Source organism: Micromys minutus (genome assembly GCF_963924665.1).
Source record: "Micromys minutus genome assembly, chromosome: 14".
NCBI classification, from domain to species: Eukaryota; Metazoa; Chordata; class Mammalia; order Rodentia; family Muridae; genus Micromys; species Micromys minutus.
The window spans coordinates 32316723-32333536 of NC_137983.1; the positions used below are offsets into that span (position 1 = coordinate 32316723).

The window sequence follows — 16814 nt, forward strand, 5'->3', positions numbered from 1 at the left end:
ATATGTATATATGTAACAATAATATAGGAAAAGCAGATATTAATTTGAGGAGATAGAAGAGAAAATGGGAGGGGCTGTAGGAAGAAGAGGAGTAAGAGATACATTAATTTTTTTAACTTTATTTTAAAAAACAAAGATAAAAGAAAAAATTTTACAACTTTATTTGAAAAAAACAAAGATAAATGTACAGATTTTAAGCCTTTTTTGGCATAAAAGTATACAATACATTTTTGTCAGTACTTTTTTTTTTAAAAAAAACTTTATTTTATATAACAAAGATAAATGTACAAATTTTAAACAATTTTTTGTTTAAAATTATACATTTTTGTCAGTACTTTTTTCAGATTTTAACATAATTTTTACATAAAAATATATGAATATATTTTTTAGTCAGTACTTGATTTTTTTCAAGGTTTGATAGTATGCTTTGAAAACTTAATAGTTACAATGAGCATAAAGTACATGTAAAACAAAATGTAACAAGGAAATAGTTAAAGTTTTCTTGTTTTGTAAATATTTTTTTGTTTTGTTTTGTTTTCTTTATTTCTTGGACTTCATACAGTCTGTGAGTTGTTTCTGGGGGAGTGCAAGCCTCTGGGGTTAGCATCCCACTATCAGTGACTGCATATTATGTCTGTTCTTTTGTGACTGGTGCTATGTTTTTTTGAGCTGCTATGAATATTGTGGTGCATGTATCTTTGTTGTGTATTAAAGTGTCTCTGGGGTATATGCCCAGAAGTGGAATAGCTGTGTCTTCAGGTAGTACTATGTCCAATTTTCTGAGGTATCAAAGACTGATTTCTAGAGTGGATGTATCAGTTTACAACCCCACAAAGAGTGGAGAAGTGTTCCTCTTTCTCCACAACCTCGCCAGTATCTGTTGTCATCTGTGTTTTGGACCTTGGCCAATCTGACTGGTGTGAGGTGGAATCTCAGGGTTGTTTTGATTTGCATTTACCTGATGGCTAAGGATGTTGAGCACCTCTTTAGGTGTTTCTCAGCCATTCTATATTCCTCAATTGACAACGTTTTGTTTACCTCTGTACCCCATTTTTTAATAGGGTTGTTTGATTCTCTGGTGTCTAGCTTTTTGACTTCTTTGTATACCTTGGATATTAGGTCTCTATCTGATGTGGAGTTGGTAAAGATTTTTTCCCATTCTGTTGGCTGCAGTTTTGTTTTCATGATAGTGTCTTTAACCTTACAGAAACTTTGCAATCTCATTAAGTGCCATTTGTCAATCGTTGACTTTAGAGCTTGAGCTATTGGTGTTCTGTTTAGGAAATTTTCTCCTCTGCCTATGTGTTCTAAGGTTTTCCCTGCTTTCTCATCTAATAGTTTCAGTGTATCTGGTGTAATGTGGAGATCTTTGATCTACTTGCTTTTGAGCTTTGTACAAGGAGGTAAGAAAGGGTCTGTTTTCATTCTTCGGCACGCTGAGTGCCAGTTGAACCAGCACCATTTGTTGAATAGTCTGTTCTTTTTCCTTTGAATGTTTACGGCTCCTTCGTCAAAAATCAGGTGACCATATGTGAGGGCTCAAAATTCTTCTAAACACAATAAGGCCAATGTAGATAAGAACTCACAGAGACTGTGGCACTATGCAAATAGCCTGCACAGCTCTTGACCTTATGGGTCCCAATGCTGAGTAGGGAAGTGAACTGAAGTCTACATCCTTAACAGAGAAGCTATGTCTAATTGAGATTTCAATTTTTTAATGTGCTTATCTGTTAAGAAAAAAATAATTCATGTACTCAAAAGAATGTCTATATCATTAAGTAGTGTGAACTAACCACAATACATATTGTCATATTTTAGCATACAAATATATCTCAGGTATTCTTTTTATAAATTAATGCAAGAGATCATTATACTCTAGTTTGACCAGCTATAAAAAAGAAAATTGATATTAAACGGTAGAGATCATCGAAATAATACTGTTTAACAATGTTTGAATGCAAAAGTACTAAAGGACAAATTTCAAATTCCTATATGTATCAATTGCTAGCACAATACGGTTTATTTCTTATTTATATGTAAAACTAAATAAGTCAATAGACCTGAAGAAAAATACATGCTTACAGCAAACAGCACAATAAAAATATTCCTATGAAACAGCTGTCAACTTCTGTTTGTTTTTTCTCCTGTGCTTGGAGCAAAACAGCTCGTTATAATGTATAAATAACATCAGCAAAAATAGGTGAGAAAAAGAAAATGCTTACCTTTCTGGAAGGATTTTTTTCTCCTTTAATTAGGAACTAGAAATGGAATGGACTTTATCAATACATTACATTCATGAGTGCATACCAAAGTATGAAATATAATTCTTATTTTCCTTTAATAACTTGATATCTCCTTTTCCAATGAATTATGTATCAGTTTATTAAACATAGTATATAATACTATTTCTTAAATAACTGCAAACCTGGGGTCTGATTTTAATTTATTTACCATTTACAAGCTTATTTCTTCATGTACATTTTAGGTTGCAATGACTGATACTAGTAGTGTATCAAAGCCATAAGACATAATTTGCTCCCTTCTACCTTAGCTATGACATGTATAATGGTAGCTATTTAAAAGACAATGTTTGCTTTTGAAAAATGCTGTCTAAAATCTGTCATTCATTTTCTCGTACCTTGCTGTTTCTCTCAACTCTCTTTGAATGTGTTGACAATAAGTAACACATCATTGTATATGGATATTTGATGACTAGTCACATATTTGCTTTGTGTGAAGCACCCTATGAACAAACTAGCCACGCTTATATTAGTCTTAATGTTTTGTCCAGTTTATCTATACCAAGGCTCTAAAGAACCATTAAACAAAAATGGACAAAGAGATTAAAGATGTTGTGAACAGGATAAATAATTATGAAATTATTACACAGATCTGGATGTGGATTTTAAGTATAACTAATATACTTAATATTCACATGTTGTATCCAGTTTTGCCAGTCTTTTATAAAAATTCCCCAAACATCATGTTATTACAAAACATAGCCTGTTAATTAAAATTTTTTTAAAACTACATGAAAATCAGACCTTTAAAAATAAAAACATGTGAAAATTTTGCTAAAGGTTATAGTGTTAATAGAAATGGTTTAGTGATTAAGAACACTGGTAGGATTTCCATAGGAACTGGGTTTAATTTACACAATGACTCACAACTATCCATGAATTTATATTCAGAGAAATTAATACCTTCTTCTGACCAGAGTACCCTTGTAAAGGCACATATATAATGCACACATATACATCTATAAAAACTACATATGTGTGGGTCAATAAAGAAAACAAAAAACTTAAGATTACATAGTGTTTGATTTCAATTATATAAATTTTGGAATTGTGATTTAAAGTAGCATTTGTAATTTTTAGTTGTTCTAAGAAAAAGGAGCTATAGTTTATGGAACATTTAAATATTCAGGAGCTTTCTTTGCTTCTGCTTGTGAAGTTAACCATTAAAAAGTGTATACAAGATAAGAGGACAGGAACAAAACTGACCATTACCTTTTCAGAAGAGATAAAATGTACGTAATCTTGATAAAATTAAAAAACCATTGGGGAAAATTACCTCATAGTCTTCTGAAAGGAACATTGCCAAAGAATGACTCATAATGATATTTTGCTACACCTGGAGATCAATATCTTGCTCAGACCCCATCAGAGAAGCTTTCTCCTGAAGCATATTGAACAAACACAGAGGATCACAAGTGAACAATGCTCAGAAAGTGAGAGTTTTTTATAATACTAAATGCTAACTATAACGTCTCTATCGAGTCCCTCTTCTCATAGTTTAGGGATCTATGAGGAAAAGGAGGCAGATAGAAAATAATACCCAGTGCGATGAAAGACACCAAGGAAACAAGACCTCTAGATACATAGACAGGTGCACATATGAAATTACAGATATTGTGGCAGTATCCAGGAAGCCTACAAACGGTCTAAGTCAGATGCTGTACTACTGGTGCTGAAAGAGGAAGAGGACACAACCACTCATCCTTAATCCAGAAACTACCTCAAACTGGCAAACACTCAAAAAGAAAACAAAAAAAATTATATATGGTTCTTCCACAGAGTCTTTCTGGTTACATAAAGTTACAAGGTGCCATGTCCAATGGTAGATGACCACTGCCAAACAAACTCAATAGTACTAGTGCACATATTTTATTCCATATTGTGTTGTTTGAGCATTTTTACTAGTCTTTTGCTTATATATTACGGTTTATAATTTTTTTAATATTTATGAGTTTCTTTTTGTGTGTGTGTGGGTTTGCATCTCTATCTCTCTGTCTATCTCTATCTATCAATAGATACAATGAGGAAATGTCATTTGATTAATATGGCTCTACTACTTGGGTGTTTTATGAAAAAAATAATTGTTATGAAACTAATCACTATATATAATGATGATATACCCATTAAATAGTGGGAAGCATAAACATGTATGATAACAAGATGAAAAGTTAAACTACAAAGATGGTTGAGTTGGCATGAAGGTGACAGAACTGAGCTAGGAACTTACAATAGAGGTACATTATCTTCTATTATATTCTGATGCTTGGAAAAGCCAATATCAAGAGAAAATTTTGAACATTATTTTCAATAAGGTGTTGAAAGGACCAAGAAGACAATGAACCAGAAATCTGGCAGTAAGTATAAAAAGAATTTCAGATAGTGGGGAGAAGGGCAAAAGATCTTTTTAGCATTTCATAAATATTATTAGACTCAATAGAAGATTGAAAATCAGGCAATTAATCATACACAAAACATGGAAATATTATAGAGAGTTTTAATTCACTAACACCATGTAGACGATATACAAAGTGAACAATTATTCAATTCTAATAGCAGACAGGATAAATATGTAGTGGAATAAAGAAAGACATGATGTAACTAGCTAGAACCACAGCATTCTCTAAGAATTAGTCCAAACTCACCCAGGGAGTTCCTTTTGAAATAATTGATGTGATACAATTAATTAAATATCTGAGATCATAATTTTATGGCAAACAAAAGAAAACACACTAAAATTAACATTGAGAACATTCTATAACTAAATACACATATCATAAATAGTAGCACATTTAACATTACATGTCTAGTTTAATTTTTCATCATGTTATTAAAATTTTAATGATTATTATTAAAGAATTTAATATATATTCAGAATAAGAATTACGTTTCTGATAGAATTTGTTTCTTCTGTCCTTAGAAGTTGTAAAAAGGACAATTGATATTTCCAGAGAAATGTCGGAGAGCATTGCAAAACACATCATTTTTAGCAGACATTTGGGAGTAAATATAGATAATGACTGTGAGCTTTAGCCAAGAAAATCCCTGATTTAAAATATTTTTATGTTAGCTATTCTAGCTATCTTATCTGTCTGGATTCCAGAGAATTCTTACTGTCTTCTTAACTTTGCAAATAGTATTAGTGTCTCCTTAAGCATCCTTATATCTAGAAAAAACCTCTCAAATCTCTCACCTTGAACAACATAAAAGACAAAGTTGTATCTTCTGTTGATAAAGTTTTCATTACTACAACTTAGCTTGCCCAAAATATTACTATATTACTATTTTTAAATCTCTACCTGCTGTGTTTGTTTTTTTCTCACCTTAAAAACCTTTTATGATGTGTGATTTTGCAATTCAGTGAGAAATAAAAAAACAAAAACAATGTCATTTATTTATTAAGAAGAAATAGACTTTTTCAAAAAAATCTTTGCTATTTAAGGATATGACATCCTTATGCCTTTCTTTTTAAAATGTAAACTGTATCTTGTATAAGTTAAATGAGAAGTGTATAAAAATATACCTGGACATCATCATAATCATTTTTCAAAATTATTATTAAAATTATTTTTATGTTACTTATTATTAGTTGGTTTCCATGCAAGGCATGTGGCTCATACATCTGTTTCTGCATTTTTCTCCATTAATTTTTTCCTGCCTAGAAAGTTTTAGCTTAATTCATTAAGAAACAAGTTTTCCCAAATTCAAAGACAAAAATCACATGGTCATCTCACTAGATGCTGAGAAAGCATTTGACAAAATCCAACACAGCTTCATGTTAAAATTCTTGGAAAGAATAGGAATCCAAGGTCCATTCCTAAACATAATAAAAGCAATATCCAGCAAACCAACAGCCAACATCGAACTTAACGGTGGGAAACTTGAAGCAATCCCACTTAAATCAGGGACTTGACAAGGCTGCCCACTCTCCAGTACCTATTCAACAAAGTACTGGATGTCCTGGCTGGAGCAATTAGACAGCAAAAGAGATAAAGGGTATGGTAATTTGAAAAGAAGAAGTAAAACATCACTCTTTGCAGATGACATGATAATGTACTTAAGTGACAGCACAAATTCCACCAGAGAAATCCTGTAGCTTATAAACAAGTTCAGCAAAGTGGATGGATATAAAATTAACTAAAACAAATAAGTAGCCTTCCTATACTCAAAGGACAAACATGTGGAGAAAGAAATTAGGGAGAAGGTACCCTTCACAATCATTACAAAAACTATGAAATACCTTGGTGTGACTCTAACTAAGCTAGTGAAGGACCTGTATGACAAGAACTTCCAATTTCTAAAGAAGAAAATCGAGGAAGATCTCAGGTAATGGAAAGATCTCCCATGCTCATGGATTGGAAGGATCAACATTTTAAAAATGACCATCATACCAAAAGCAATCTACAGATTCAATGCAATCCCCATCAAAATTCCAACCCAGTTCTTCATTGAGTTGGAAACAGCAATGTGCAATTTCATCGGGAATAACAAAAGACCTAGAAGAGCGAAATCCATCCTCAACAACAAGAAAACATCTGCGGGAATCACTATCCCTGACCTCAAGCTATATTACAAGGCGATTGTGCTGAAAACTACATGGTACTGGTACAGAAATAGGCATGTGGATCAATGGAATAGAATAGAAGATCCAGAAATGAGCCCTCAAGTAGATGGTCACCTGATTTTTGACAAAGGAGCTGTAAACATTCAAAGAAAAAAGAACAGCCTATTCAACAAATGGTGCTGGTTCAACTGGCACTCAGCATGCAGAAGAATGAAAACAGACCATTTTTTATCTCCCTGTACAAAGGTCAAATGTAAGTGGATCAAAGATCTCCACATTAAACCAGATACACTGAAACTATCCGATGAAAAAGTAGGGAAAACCTTAGAACAGATAGGCACAGGAGAAAATTTTCTGGACAAAACACCATTGGCTCAAGCTCTAAGGTCAAAGATTAACAAATGGGACTTCATGAGATTGCAAAGTTTTTGTAAGGCTAAGGACATTGTCAAGAAAACAAAAGGGCAGCCAACAGAATAGGAAAAGATCTTTACCAACTCCACATCAGATAGAGACCTAATATCCAAGGTATACAAAGAATTCAAAAAGCTAGACACCAGAGAATCAAACAACCCTATTAAAATGTGCGGTACAGAGCTAAACAAAGCATTCTCAATTGAGGAATATGGAATGGCTGTGAAACATCTGAGGAAGTGCTCAACATCCTTAGCCATCAGGGAAATGCAAATCAAAACAACCCTGAGATTCCACCTCACACCAGTCAGATTGGCCAAGATCCAAAACTCAGATGACAGCAGATAAAGACGAGGTTGTGTAGAAAGAGGAACACTTCTCCACTGTTGGTGGGGTTGTAAATTGATACAACCACTCTGGAAATCAGTCTGGCGATTCACCAGAAAATTGGACATAGTACTACCTGAAGATCCAGCTATTTCACTTCTGGGCATATACCCCAGAGACACTGCAATATACAACAAAGATACATGCACCACAATGTTCATAGCAGCTCTATTTATAATATCCAGAAGCTGGAAAGAACCTAGATGTCCTTTAGTAGATGAATGGATACAAAAATTGTGGTACATATACACAATGGAGTACTACTCAGTCATCAGAAACAGTGACTTAACCAAATTCTTTAAAAAATGGTTGCATCTAGAGAATATCATCCTGAGTGAGATAACCCAGTCACACAATTACAGACATAATATGCAGTCACTGATAGTGGGATGCTCACTCCAGATGCTTTGACTACCCAGAAACAACTCACAAACTGTGTGACATTCAAAAAAAAAATTAAAAAAAAAAACAAAAACATTGTGCTCAATGCTTACACACTAAAAAACGTTGACTAATTCTGGGCTACATCCTGTTTTACATGTACCTTTTGCTCATTGTAACTAGTAAGACCTTAATGCAGAGTATCAAACCTTAAAAGAATGTGCTTAAAAATTTGTACATTTTTCTTTGTTTTATTAAATAAAGTTCTACAATAAAAAAAAGAAAGAAACTAGTTTTCCTCCCAAGGCAATATTAAAGTTCACCACTTCACAATGACTTCCTAAATTTCCTCCTTCTCCTTCCATCTCCTAACATATTTTCCTCTTTCTCTTTTCTTCACCATTGTATTTAATTAATTCTTCCAGACTCTGTTTCTCAAGGATTAGTTCCTATTGTTAAAATTACAATGTTATACTACCTTATTGTCTCCTTTCTACTTGTTGAAAGTAAAAGTTTATATCACTGTGTTCTCTTGATTCTTCTTTTGTGAATTAAATACTTCTGGGGCACGGGAACCAGAAAGATAGCCCACTAGATAATTTAGATGAAACTTGAGACACAGAATTGTGAAGAAAAGGGTTCTCATCCCCAGAATCTGTATAATAACCAGGTATGAAGAATGTTTGACCTTAATCCCAGCAATCTGGAAGGAGAGACAGGGAAGCCTGTGGCAAATTCTAATCTAGCCAGACTCTGCATTCCAGTTCCACTGGAAAGAGACATGTTACAAAGGTGTGTCATACACACTCACACACACACACACACACACACACACACATACACACACACACACATACAAAGCAAATTAATTACTTGTCTAGATATATATAACACCTTTCCCCAGAGGCAGAACAAACCCTTATCCAAAAAAAGTCACTTTAATTTTAAATACATACTTGTACATTGAATTTAATAGTTATCCTCATGATAGATTCAAATGTGTCTTAACTATGTATCACATTCATATTGTTTTCTACAAATGTAGTGGTTGATTATCTATCTAGAAAGTGCTGCAAAGCAACTCATGACATTTACCTACAGTTTTACTCTTCCTCTTTGTGAGATCTTACTCATGATTTTTGAAGGCTGGAATAAGTGGTAAATACTATTTTTTTTCTAAGACATCAAATAAAATTGTTCATCAAGCCTATACATTTTAATAACACATCCCATACTTATCAGAACTCCTATAATATTAATAGCTTTTAGCCCTTTACAATAATTCTGCTGGATACACTGTCCTGAAACATGCTACTAATTATCTCAATCAGTGAGCTACTTAAATAGGTTTTATATTTTCTTTTTTCATAATTTCACTTCTGAGCAGCATATTTAGCACAGCAATCACTGTGTTCCTTGACAGTTAATGTTCTGGACATCATATGCCCCTCGCTGTTTCCTCTCTAAATATTCTCAATTAGACAACCAAAACATGACCTGGATCCAAATGTCATTAAAGTGACCATTGTGCCTCCCCCAACATTTACTTCCTCTTTAAACTCATTTTTCATATTCTTGTATAACTGGTTTCTTACTTGCTTATGACACATGGGGTGCATTTTTTTTTCAATCCAGTATAAGCCTGATTTAATTTTGTCTCGTAAACGTTATTTTTAACTATATTAATCTCTCCAGAGCCAAATGTCTTTCAGGTAGAACTTATGTTTCTGCAAGGTTTTTGTTCAAATCTAATACTATTTATTAGTTATGGGTGAAAATTATGTTACAAACAGAAATGTTGGACAAGCTTTATACTTGTAACAATATCATTAGGCCTCTGCAAATGTGTGTTAATAGGTATATATCTAGTGTCACATATAACAAAGAGTTGTATTAATATTTGAAGAAAATATTTATTCACAAGTAATATATTCATATTAAATTAGGAGGAGCTATCAGATTCTTTATCATCACCTCCCCTTAGCATGCAAAGCATTGGCCACTATTGAATGCAAAATGCTGTGATTTTTTTTTCCAATCTCTTGTTTTATTCTTAAATCATCATGAATATAAACTCACTGTTTTCTCAATTTAGGCCTAAGAAAATTATGGCCAGATATGCATTCTCTAATTAATCTAAAAGTGAACTATATTTCATTGCTTGTAGGATGGTATGGGAAATCTGAGAATCACCAAGAAGGGAATCCGACTTGAAGGTATATCTGAGTTTCTACTACCATTGTATGTGAAAGAAATTCATTCCCGAAAGGTATGTGTTATGGCTTTGGCTTACTCTAAGATAATTTAGAGTTTATGTTTTCACTCAGTAGAGAAGCATCAAATTTCTTATCTCCTTCCTTTTGCATTCAACTTTTTTAAGCTAAAGTCTTACTTGAAGAAACTCAAGGAATCAATTAAAGAACAACAGAAAGAATTAGCTTTAAATGGGCAAATCAGAAAACACTTGGACTAAAGCTTCTGGCTGCTTTTAGTCTATGAATTTTGTTACTCTTAATCATTTTAAGTAAAATGCAATGGTAGCATTTGAAAAAGGCGTGTATAAGCTCTTTAAATGGTTTTCTCAGGAGGCATACATGTGGGTGAATTATTCATTTAAAGTATCATATTTTCCTCTTAAATGTAAAACGCATTTTCAAGAGAACCAAAGTTTAAATAGAAAAAATAAATATATTATTTTAACTAATAACAGAATATTTACCAGTTGAAAAATGGACTTTTACTAGATATTTTATCACTTAGCAGCATGATAAAAGAAAATAAGTCTGAAGTTTAGTGATTGCTCATTTTGAATTTAGGTAGCCATGAGTCTGTGTCATCAGTATATTTCTTTCTATCAGAATGGTTTTATATGTATTTATGGATGTGAATTCATTGGGATAGAATGAAAACATTATAATTTAAAAGTGACAGAAATGACTTGGTTTTGCATAAACTTATTTTATATTAAAATAATGTTTAGTGTTACCAACATACTATACTAGGATGTTTATACATTTAACATTTAAATAATTTCACTTAAGCCTTTCTTACATGGATATCAAAGTAGAATGAAGATTTATTATTAAAAATTTAATTATGATATTTGTATCAATTAATTTTAATAATAAATGAACTATACAGAATATTGACTATATTTTATTTAATAAAATTTAATAGTCTACATTTAGTTTAACATTATTTTCCAGATTTTAGCCAAATAAAAGCAATAGTGACATATATTTATAACTAATGTGTATGATTAAACTTTAAAAACAATTAATTCTTTAGTATTTGAGATAGTTTTAATGGATATAAAGTATTTAGATACGTCAGGGTATTCCACAATTCAGTCATTTTCAAAATTTCCCTTGTGCTTGACACTAGTAACTATTTTGATCAAATTAAAGAAAATTTCAATATATAGAAATGAGAAAAACACTTCCCCTAGATAGGAGGTAAATGTAGTAGCTCCAGGAATTGATGTTGCTGTTGTTTCTCATTTAAATGCAACCTGCTGGAAAGTCCAAAGGCTTGCCTCTAAAGTTACCCAGGCTGAGGGTTCCACTTTTTGGCCTTTCTTTATTATTATTATTATTATTATTATTATTATTATTATTATTATTATTATTAGTTTATGGCTTCATATGGTCTGTGAGTTGTTTCTTGGGTATTTAGAGTTTTCTAAGGCTAGTATCAAATTATCAGTGACTGCATATTGTGTCTGTTCTTTTGTGACTGGGTTACCTATTAAGGATGATATTCTCTAGACACATCCATTTTTTCTAGGAATTTCATAAAGCCATTGTTTTTAATAGCTGTACTCCATTGTATAAACCACAATTTCTGTATCCACTCATCTACTGAAGGCCATCTGGTTTCTTTCCAGCTTCTGGCTATTATGAATAAGGATGCCAAGAACATGGTGGATCATGTGTCCTTTTTGTATGTTGGAGCATCTTTGGGGTATATGCCCAGAAGTGACATACTATCACACCTTAAAAAAAAATCAAGTACTGACAAAGACTTATGCTAAAATGCTTTTAATAATCAGTGCATGTGTCTCTGTTTTGTTTTTTTAAATAAAGTTGTAAGATAAAAAAGTAATAAAATAAAAAGTTACCCAGGCTGATATACATTGTCTATCAGGGAACACAAGTGAAAGATGGTGAAGACCATGGCCACATGGTTAAAAATTTATCTTCTTACAATGAAAGAGGTCAAGAACCAGGCTTCATTGCCTAAGGAACCCAGTCCGGTCATAATGGCATAAACCAATTCATGTTATTGCCCATGTACTGAAATGTGGTGGTTTGAATGAGAATTACCCCCATGGGCTCATATGTTTAAATATGTAGTCTCAGATTGGTGGAACTCTTTAGAAAGGATAAAAAAATAATATCTTCTGAGGTGGGCACTTTTGAGAGTATAACCAAAGTTTTTCTCTGAAAAAATTAATGAGAACTGATTTTTATCTCTGGCCCAAACTATCAACATTGTATCCTGGGTATATTAGGTGGTGGCAGTTGGACACCCAAGCTTTCTATACAGACTGATCTCTGCTTCATAAGCATCTCTAAACTCTGCTATATTGATTGAGAGGTACCATCCACACGCACACCACCACAACCACAACCACCACCACCACAACCACCACCAGCACCACCAGCATCAACACCAAAACCAACACCAGCACCACCAGCACTACCACCACCACCACCACCAATTCTACTATCTCCAGCAACAACACCAACAATAACATCCCCCTACCACCACCACCAGCCCTCCACCACCGCTACCTCCCTGTCATATCCCCATTTTTTGCTACTGGTCATTTGAATGTCCTGTATTTTAACTGCCAGTAATTAGCAAGAAAAGGGAAGCATGAGAGATAGTGACCTCATTGTCCAGAGAGGACATCTGGACTGATAATAGAATACAAAGTAGCCTTAGTTCTTGGACGATTTCTCTATACCTATACTACAAGGAAATAAAGGAAATTTCTATTTTATAATCAGTCAGTGTGCACATCACTAAACTCTTGTGGCCCTGAGGTCTGAAGACAGATTTTAGAAAACAGTTTGCTCCTTCCTCCAGGGGGCTGAGGGGATAGAACACAAAGACTCCAGTGTGACAGCAAGCACTTGATCTTCTAAAACTTCTTGTTACAATTTTCTTGCCCTTAAGCACATATAGTTGTTTATTCTGGTTGTAATGCTTATGTGCGTCACTGTTTGATGAAGCCAGGCACACATTTCTCTCAGCTTTAATTTTCAAGTTAATAATGGCAAAACTGTATCTAGGTGCTTATATCTTGGGATCAGAAGATAGAATACAAGTCACTAATAATAGTAGAAATGAAATTTTAATTAAAATATTTAAGATATGTTTGTAGGTATCATTCCTTGTATTTTCTTAATTTTTGTTACAATGTTTTGCTAATTTTGTGTCTGAGTGAGTGTGTATGTGTATGTATGTATGTATGTATTTATAAAAAATCTTTACATTAAATAACAGTACCAACACACTAACATCTAATTATCAACATCAAAGTATTATTAGTAAATGTCTACAAAAATAAAATGATAAAGAAATGTACTAATAAAGAGAATCATACACATGCTATTTTAAATTAATATGGCACTTTACAGAAAAACACAAAGTCAGTTGAAAAATTGCTAGCTCAAATGCATTCTTTGTATCAAATAGCATTTTGAAACCTGGCTTTATGGTTAAGAATTAATGATTGTGAACATGATTGAGGAACTAGATGCATTAGCCTCATGATTAGTGTCCCACAGCATGTGTTGGCTCCCTGCAGTACAAATTGAGATGATTATCTCCCCTCAAATCTCTTCTCCTCCCTTCTCACTGTCAGTTCCTTTGTAGCAGTATCTCTTTAACTTTGTCATAGTAAATAATACCTGCATTCTGCTTTGCTGGTTTACTGCCTGACACTGGGTTTGATCCTTCTGTCTGTAGATAATGGCAGAGCTGTCACTACCTTTTCCTTTGCTGTGGACAACCCTGTAGGCATCCAGTATTCCGATGACTCCTTGTGCTCCTGTGTCACTTCCTGAAATATCTAGGCTTTCTTGTTGTTGCCTTTGGTGTTTTCTGGCAATATCAGTGATGGTACTTTCCTCTTTTTTCAGGTATATTCGTCTAGTGAATAGATTGCTACTTAGCATTGGTTATTGGCAAAAATTGTTGAGGAACACCCTGAAGCTTTTCTCCTATTGATGATGCAATGTCCTGTCCGAAGATCCTACATGTGTTTGAATTCCCTTTTTCTACTTTGGAAAATTTGTACTGTTGTCTGACTTAACAGCTTTAGTGTGGTTTGCTGGTTGGTGATTGGTCATTGTGAAAGAAACTGTCACTCCTCTTTCTAGAGAGACTGTGGTTTTATCCTTACAGTAGCTGCTAGCTTTTGGTCCTACTTGCTAAGTCCTTGGTTCAGAGGAAGCAATCAACCTTACATCACCATATCTCAGATTGTTTAAATGCTTCATATTTTGCTTTTAACCACAAATTCTTGTCACCTTGATCTGTTTTTTATGAAATTACCTTCTTCATATAACCTTGGCATTCATTCTCAATAATTCCTATATTTTTTCACATCTTTTAAACTTTATTTTATAAAATATTATTATAGCTCACAAAATTTGTTAAATAATATTATATAAAGAATACACAATTTTTTTTTCTAAGAAGGACTGAGGCTTCCACATTTTGGCATTCTTTCTTTTTGAGGTTCATAAGGTCTGTCAGTTGTTTCTTGGGTATTCTGAGCTTTCTAGGGCCAGTATCCAGTTACCATGTGTGTTCTTTTGTTACTGGATTACATCACTCAGATGATATTCTCTAGTTCCATCCATTTGCCTAGGAATTTCATAAAGCTATTGTTTCTAATAGCTGAGTAGTACTCCGTTGTGTAAATATACCACACTTTCTTTATCAATTCCTCTGTTGAAGGACATCTGAGTTCTTTCCAGCTTCTGGCTATTATAAATAGGGCTGCTAAGAACATGGTAGAGCATGTGTCCTTATTATATGCTAAAGAATCTTTGGGGTATATGCTGAGAAGTAGAATAGCTGAGTCTTCAGGTAGTACTATGTCCAATTTTCTGAGGAACTGCTGGACTGATTTCCAGGGTAGGTTTAACCAGCTTACAACCATACCAAAGTGCAGTAGTGTTCCTCATTTTCTGCATTCTTGACAGAATCTGCTGTCATCTGAGTTTTCTACCTTAGCCATTCTGACTGGTATGAGGTAGAATCTCAGGGTTGTTTTGATTTGTATTTCCCTGATGACTAGGGATGTGGAGCATTTCTTTACGTGCTACTCATGCTTTCAGTATTCCTCAGTTGAGAATTCTTTGTTTAGCTCTGTATGACTCAAGTGCAAGTGGATCAAAGACCTCCACATAAAACCAGGTACACTGAACCTATTAAAAGAGAAATTGGGGGAAAACTTTAAAAAAAGGCAAAAGGGAAAATTTCCTGAACAGAACACCAATGGCTTATGCTCTAAGGTGAAGAATCAATGAATGGGACCTCATGAAATTGAAAAGCTTCTGTAAGGCTAATGACACTGTCAAGAAACACAATGGCAGCCAACAGACTAGGGAAGGATCTTTACCAGTCCCAATCTGATAGAGGTCTAATAACCAATATATGCAAAGAACTCAATAAGGTAGACTCCAAAGAATTAAACAATCCTGTATTTTCTATAGTGGTTTTTAAATGGGGCTACAATCTTCATTTGGATATTATAATTTACTTTAATTCTACTCTTTAATGGTATCATTAATTGCATGAAACTTAGATAAATTTTCAATTGCTTATGAATTTTAAAACAAATCATTTAACAATAGTATTTGAGTTTTCTGATGTGTTAAACTTTTTAACCCAAACAAGCTTTTTATTGTTGTTTCTAAGTAGGGTTACAGACTGAGCAGAAAGAGAAACCTAACTGATGTACTCTGTCTTCTGTGTGTCTGATGAGTCCTTGACTCACTTGTATCAGGGTGTGGAAGACTAACTGTGTGGTTCTTAATGGCTGTCCATGCTCTACAGAATTCTGTATATATAATATTCAGAGATCAATTAGTTCAACTCTCTCAGGACCTTGTGCCTACTACTCCTTTTCTCCATGCAGATTGTAATAAGTGTTAGACCTATGATGAATATACAAACTACTGAAAATATTAAAAATCTATGCTACTTAATTTGTTAAGTAGTGTAGGAGAAGGAGTTTTGGAAATTTCCTGAGTTTCAGTGTACAACATTGGGAATTGTCTTTATTTTCTCTTACCCTACCCCTCCCCCATACAGTCCACCTTCCATTTGTTCTTCACTACATCAAATTCTCTGCCTTTCTGGACAGCCAATAGATCCCAGTACCACAATCTGAATAATCCATCTCCATCATTGGTCTTCTATTGTGCACTAGCAAATGTCTCTATTTTTTTCATCTATATTCTGCTCTACTGATCTACTTATGAAGGTGTACACTGTAGCTTAAAGGGTATTCTTACAACGAATAGAGATGGTTGTTTGTTATCTGTGACTAGGAAACATTTTGCCATTTATGCATTATTTTTCTTCTGGATGAATTTAATCATCAGACATCAGATTTCATTAAAATTCCTGCTGGGAACATAATGATGGTTACACTTGGTTTCATGTAAATATCACCTTTATACTGGGTGTCTTCCGAGCTGGGAACACAGCTTCTTTCAGTGTTCCCAAGAATTCCTGTGCATTAC

The 16814-nt window shown here is 33.6% G+C and overlaps 1 protein-coding gene across 2 annotated transcripts in view; it reads left to right on the top strand.

Annotated features, from left to right (window-relative positions):
- SGCZ (sarcoglycan zeta) overlaps positions 1–16814 on the top strand; it is a gene marked incomplete at both ends in the record, with an annotated part of 369456 nt that overhangs the window by 187453 nt on the left and 165189 nt on the right. For both annotated transcript variants that reach the window (XM_080928698.1, XM_080928699.1), the window contains one exon: positions 10211–10312. In XM_080928698.1, coding sequence (XP_080784824.1) covers positions 10211–10312 — 102 coding nt within the window. The remainder of the gene's footprint in view (positions 1–10210; positions 10313–16814) is intronic.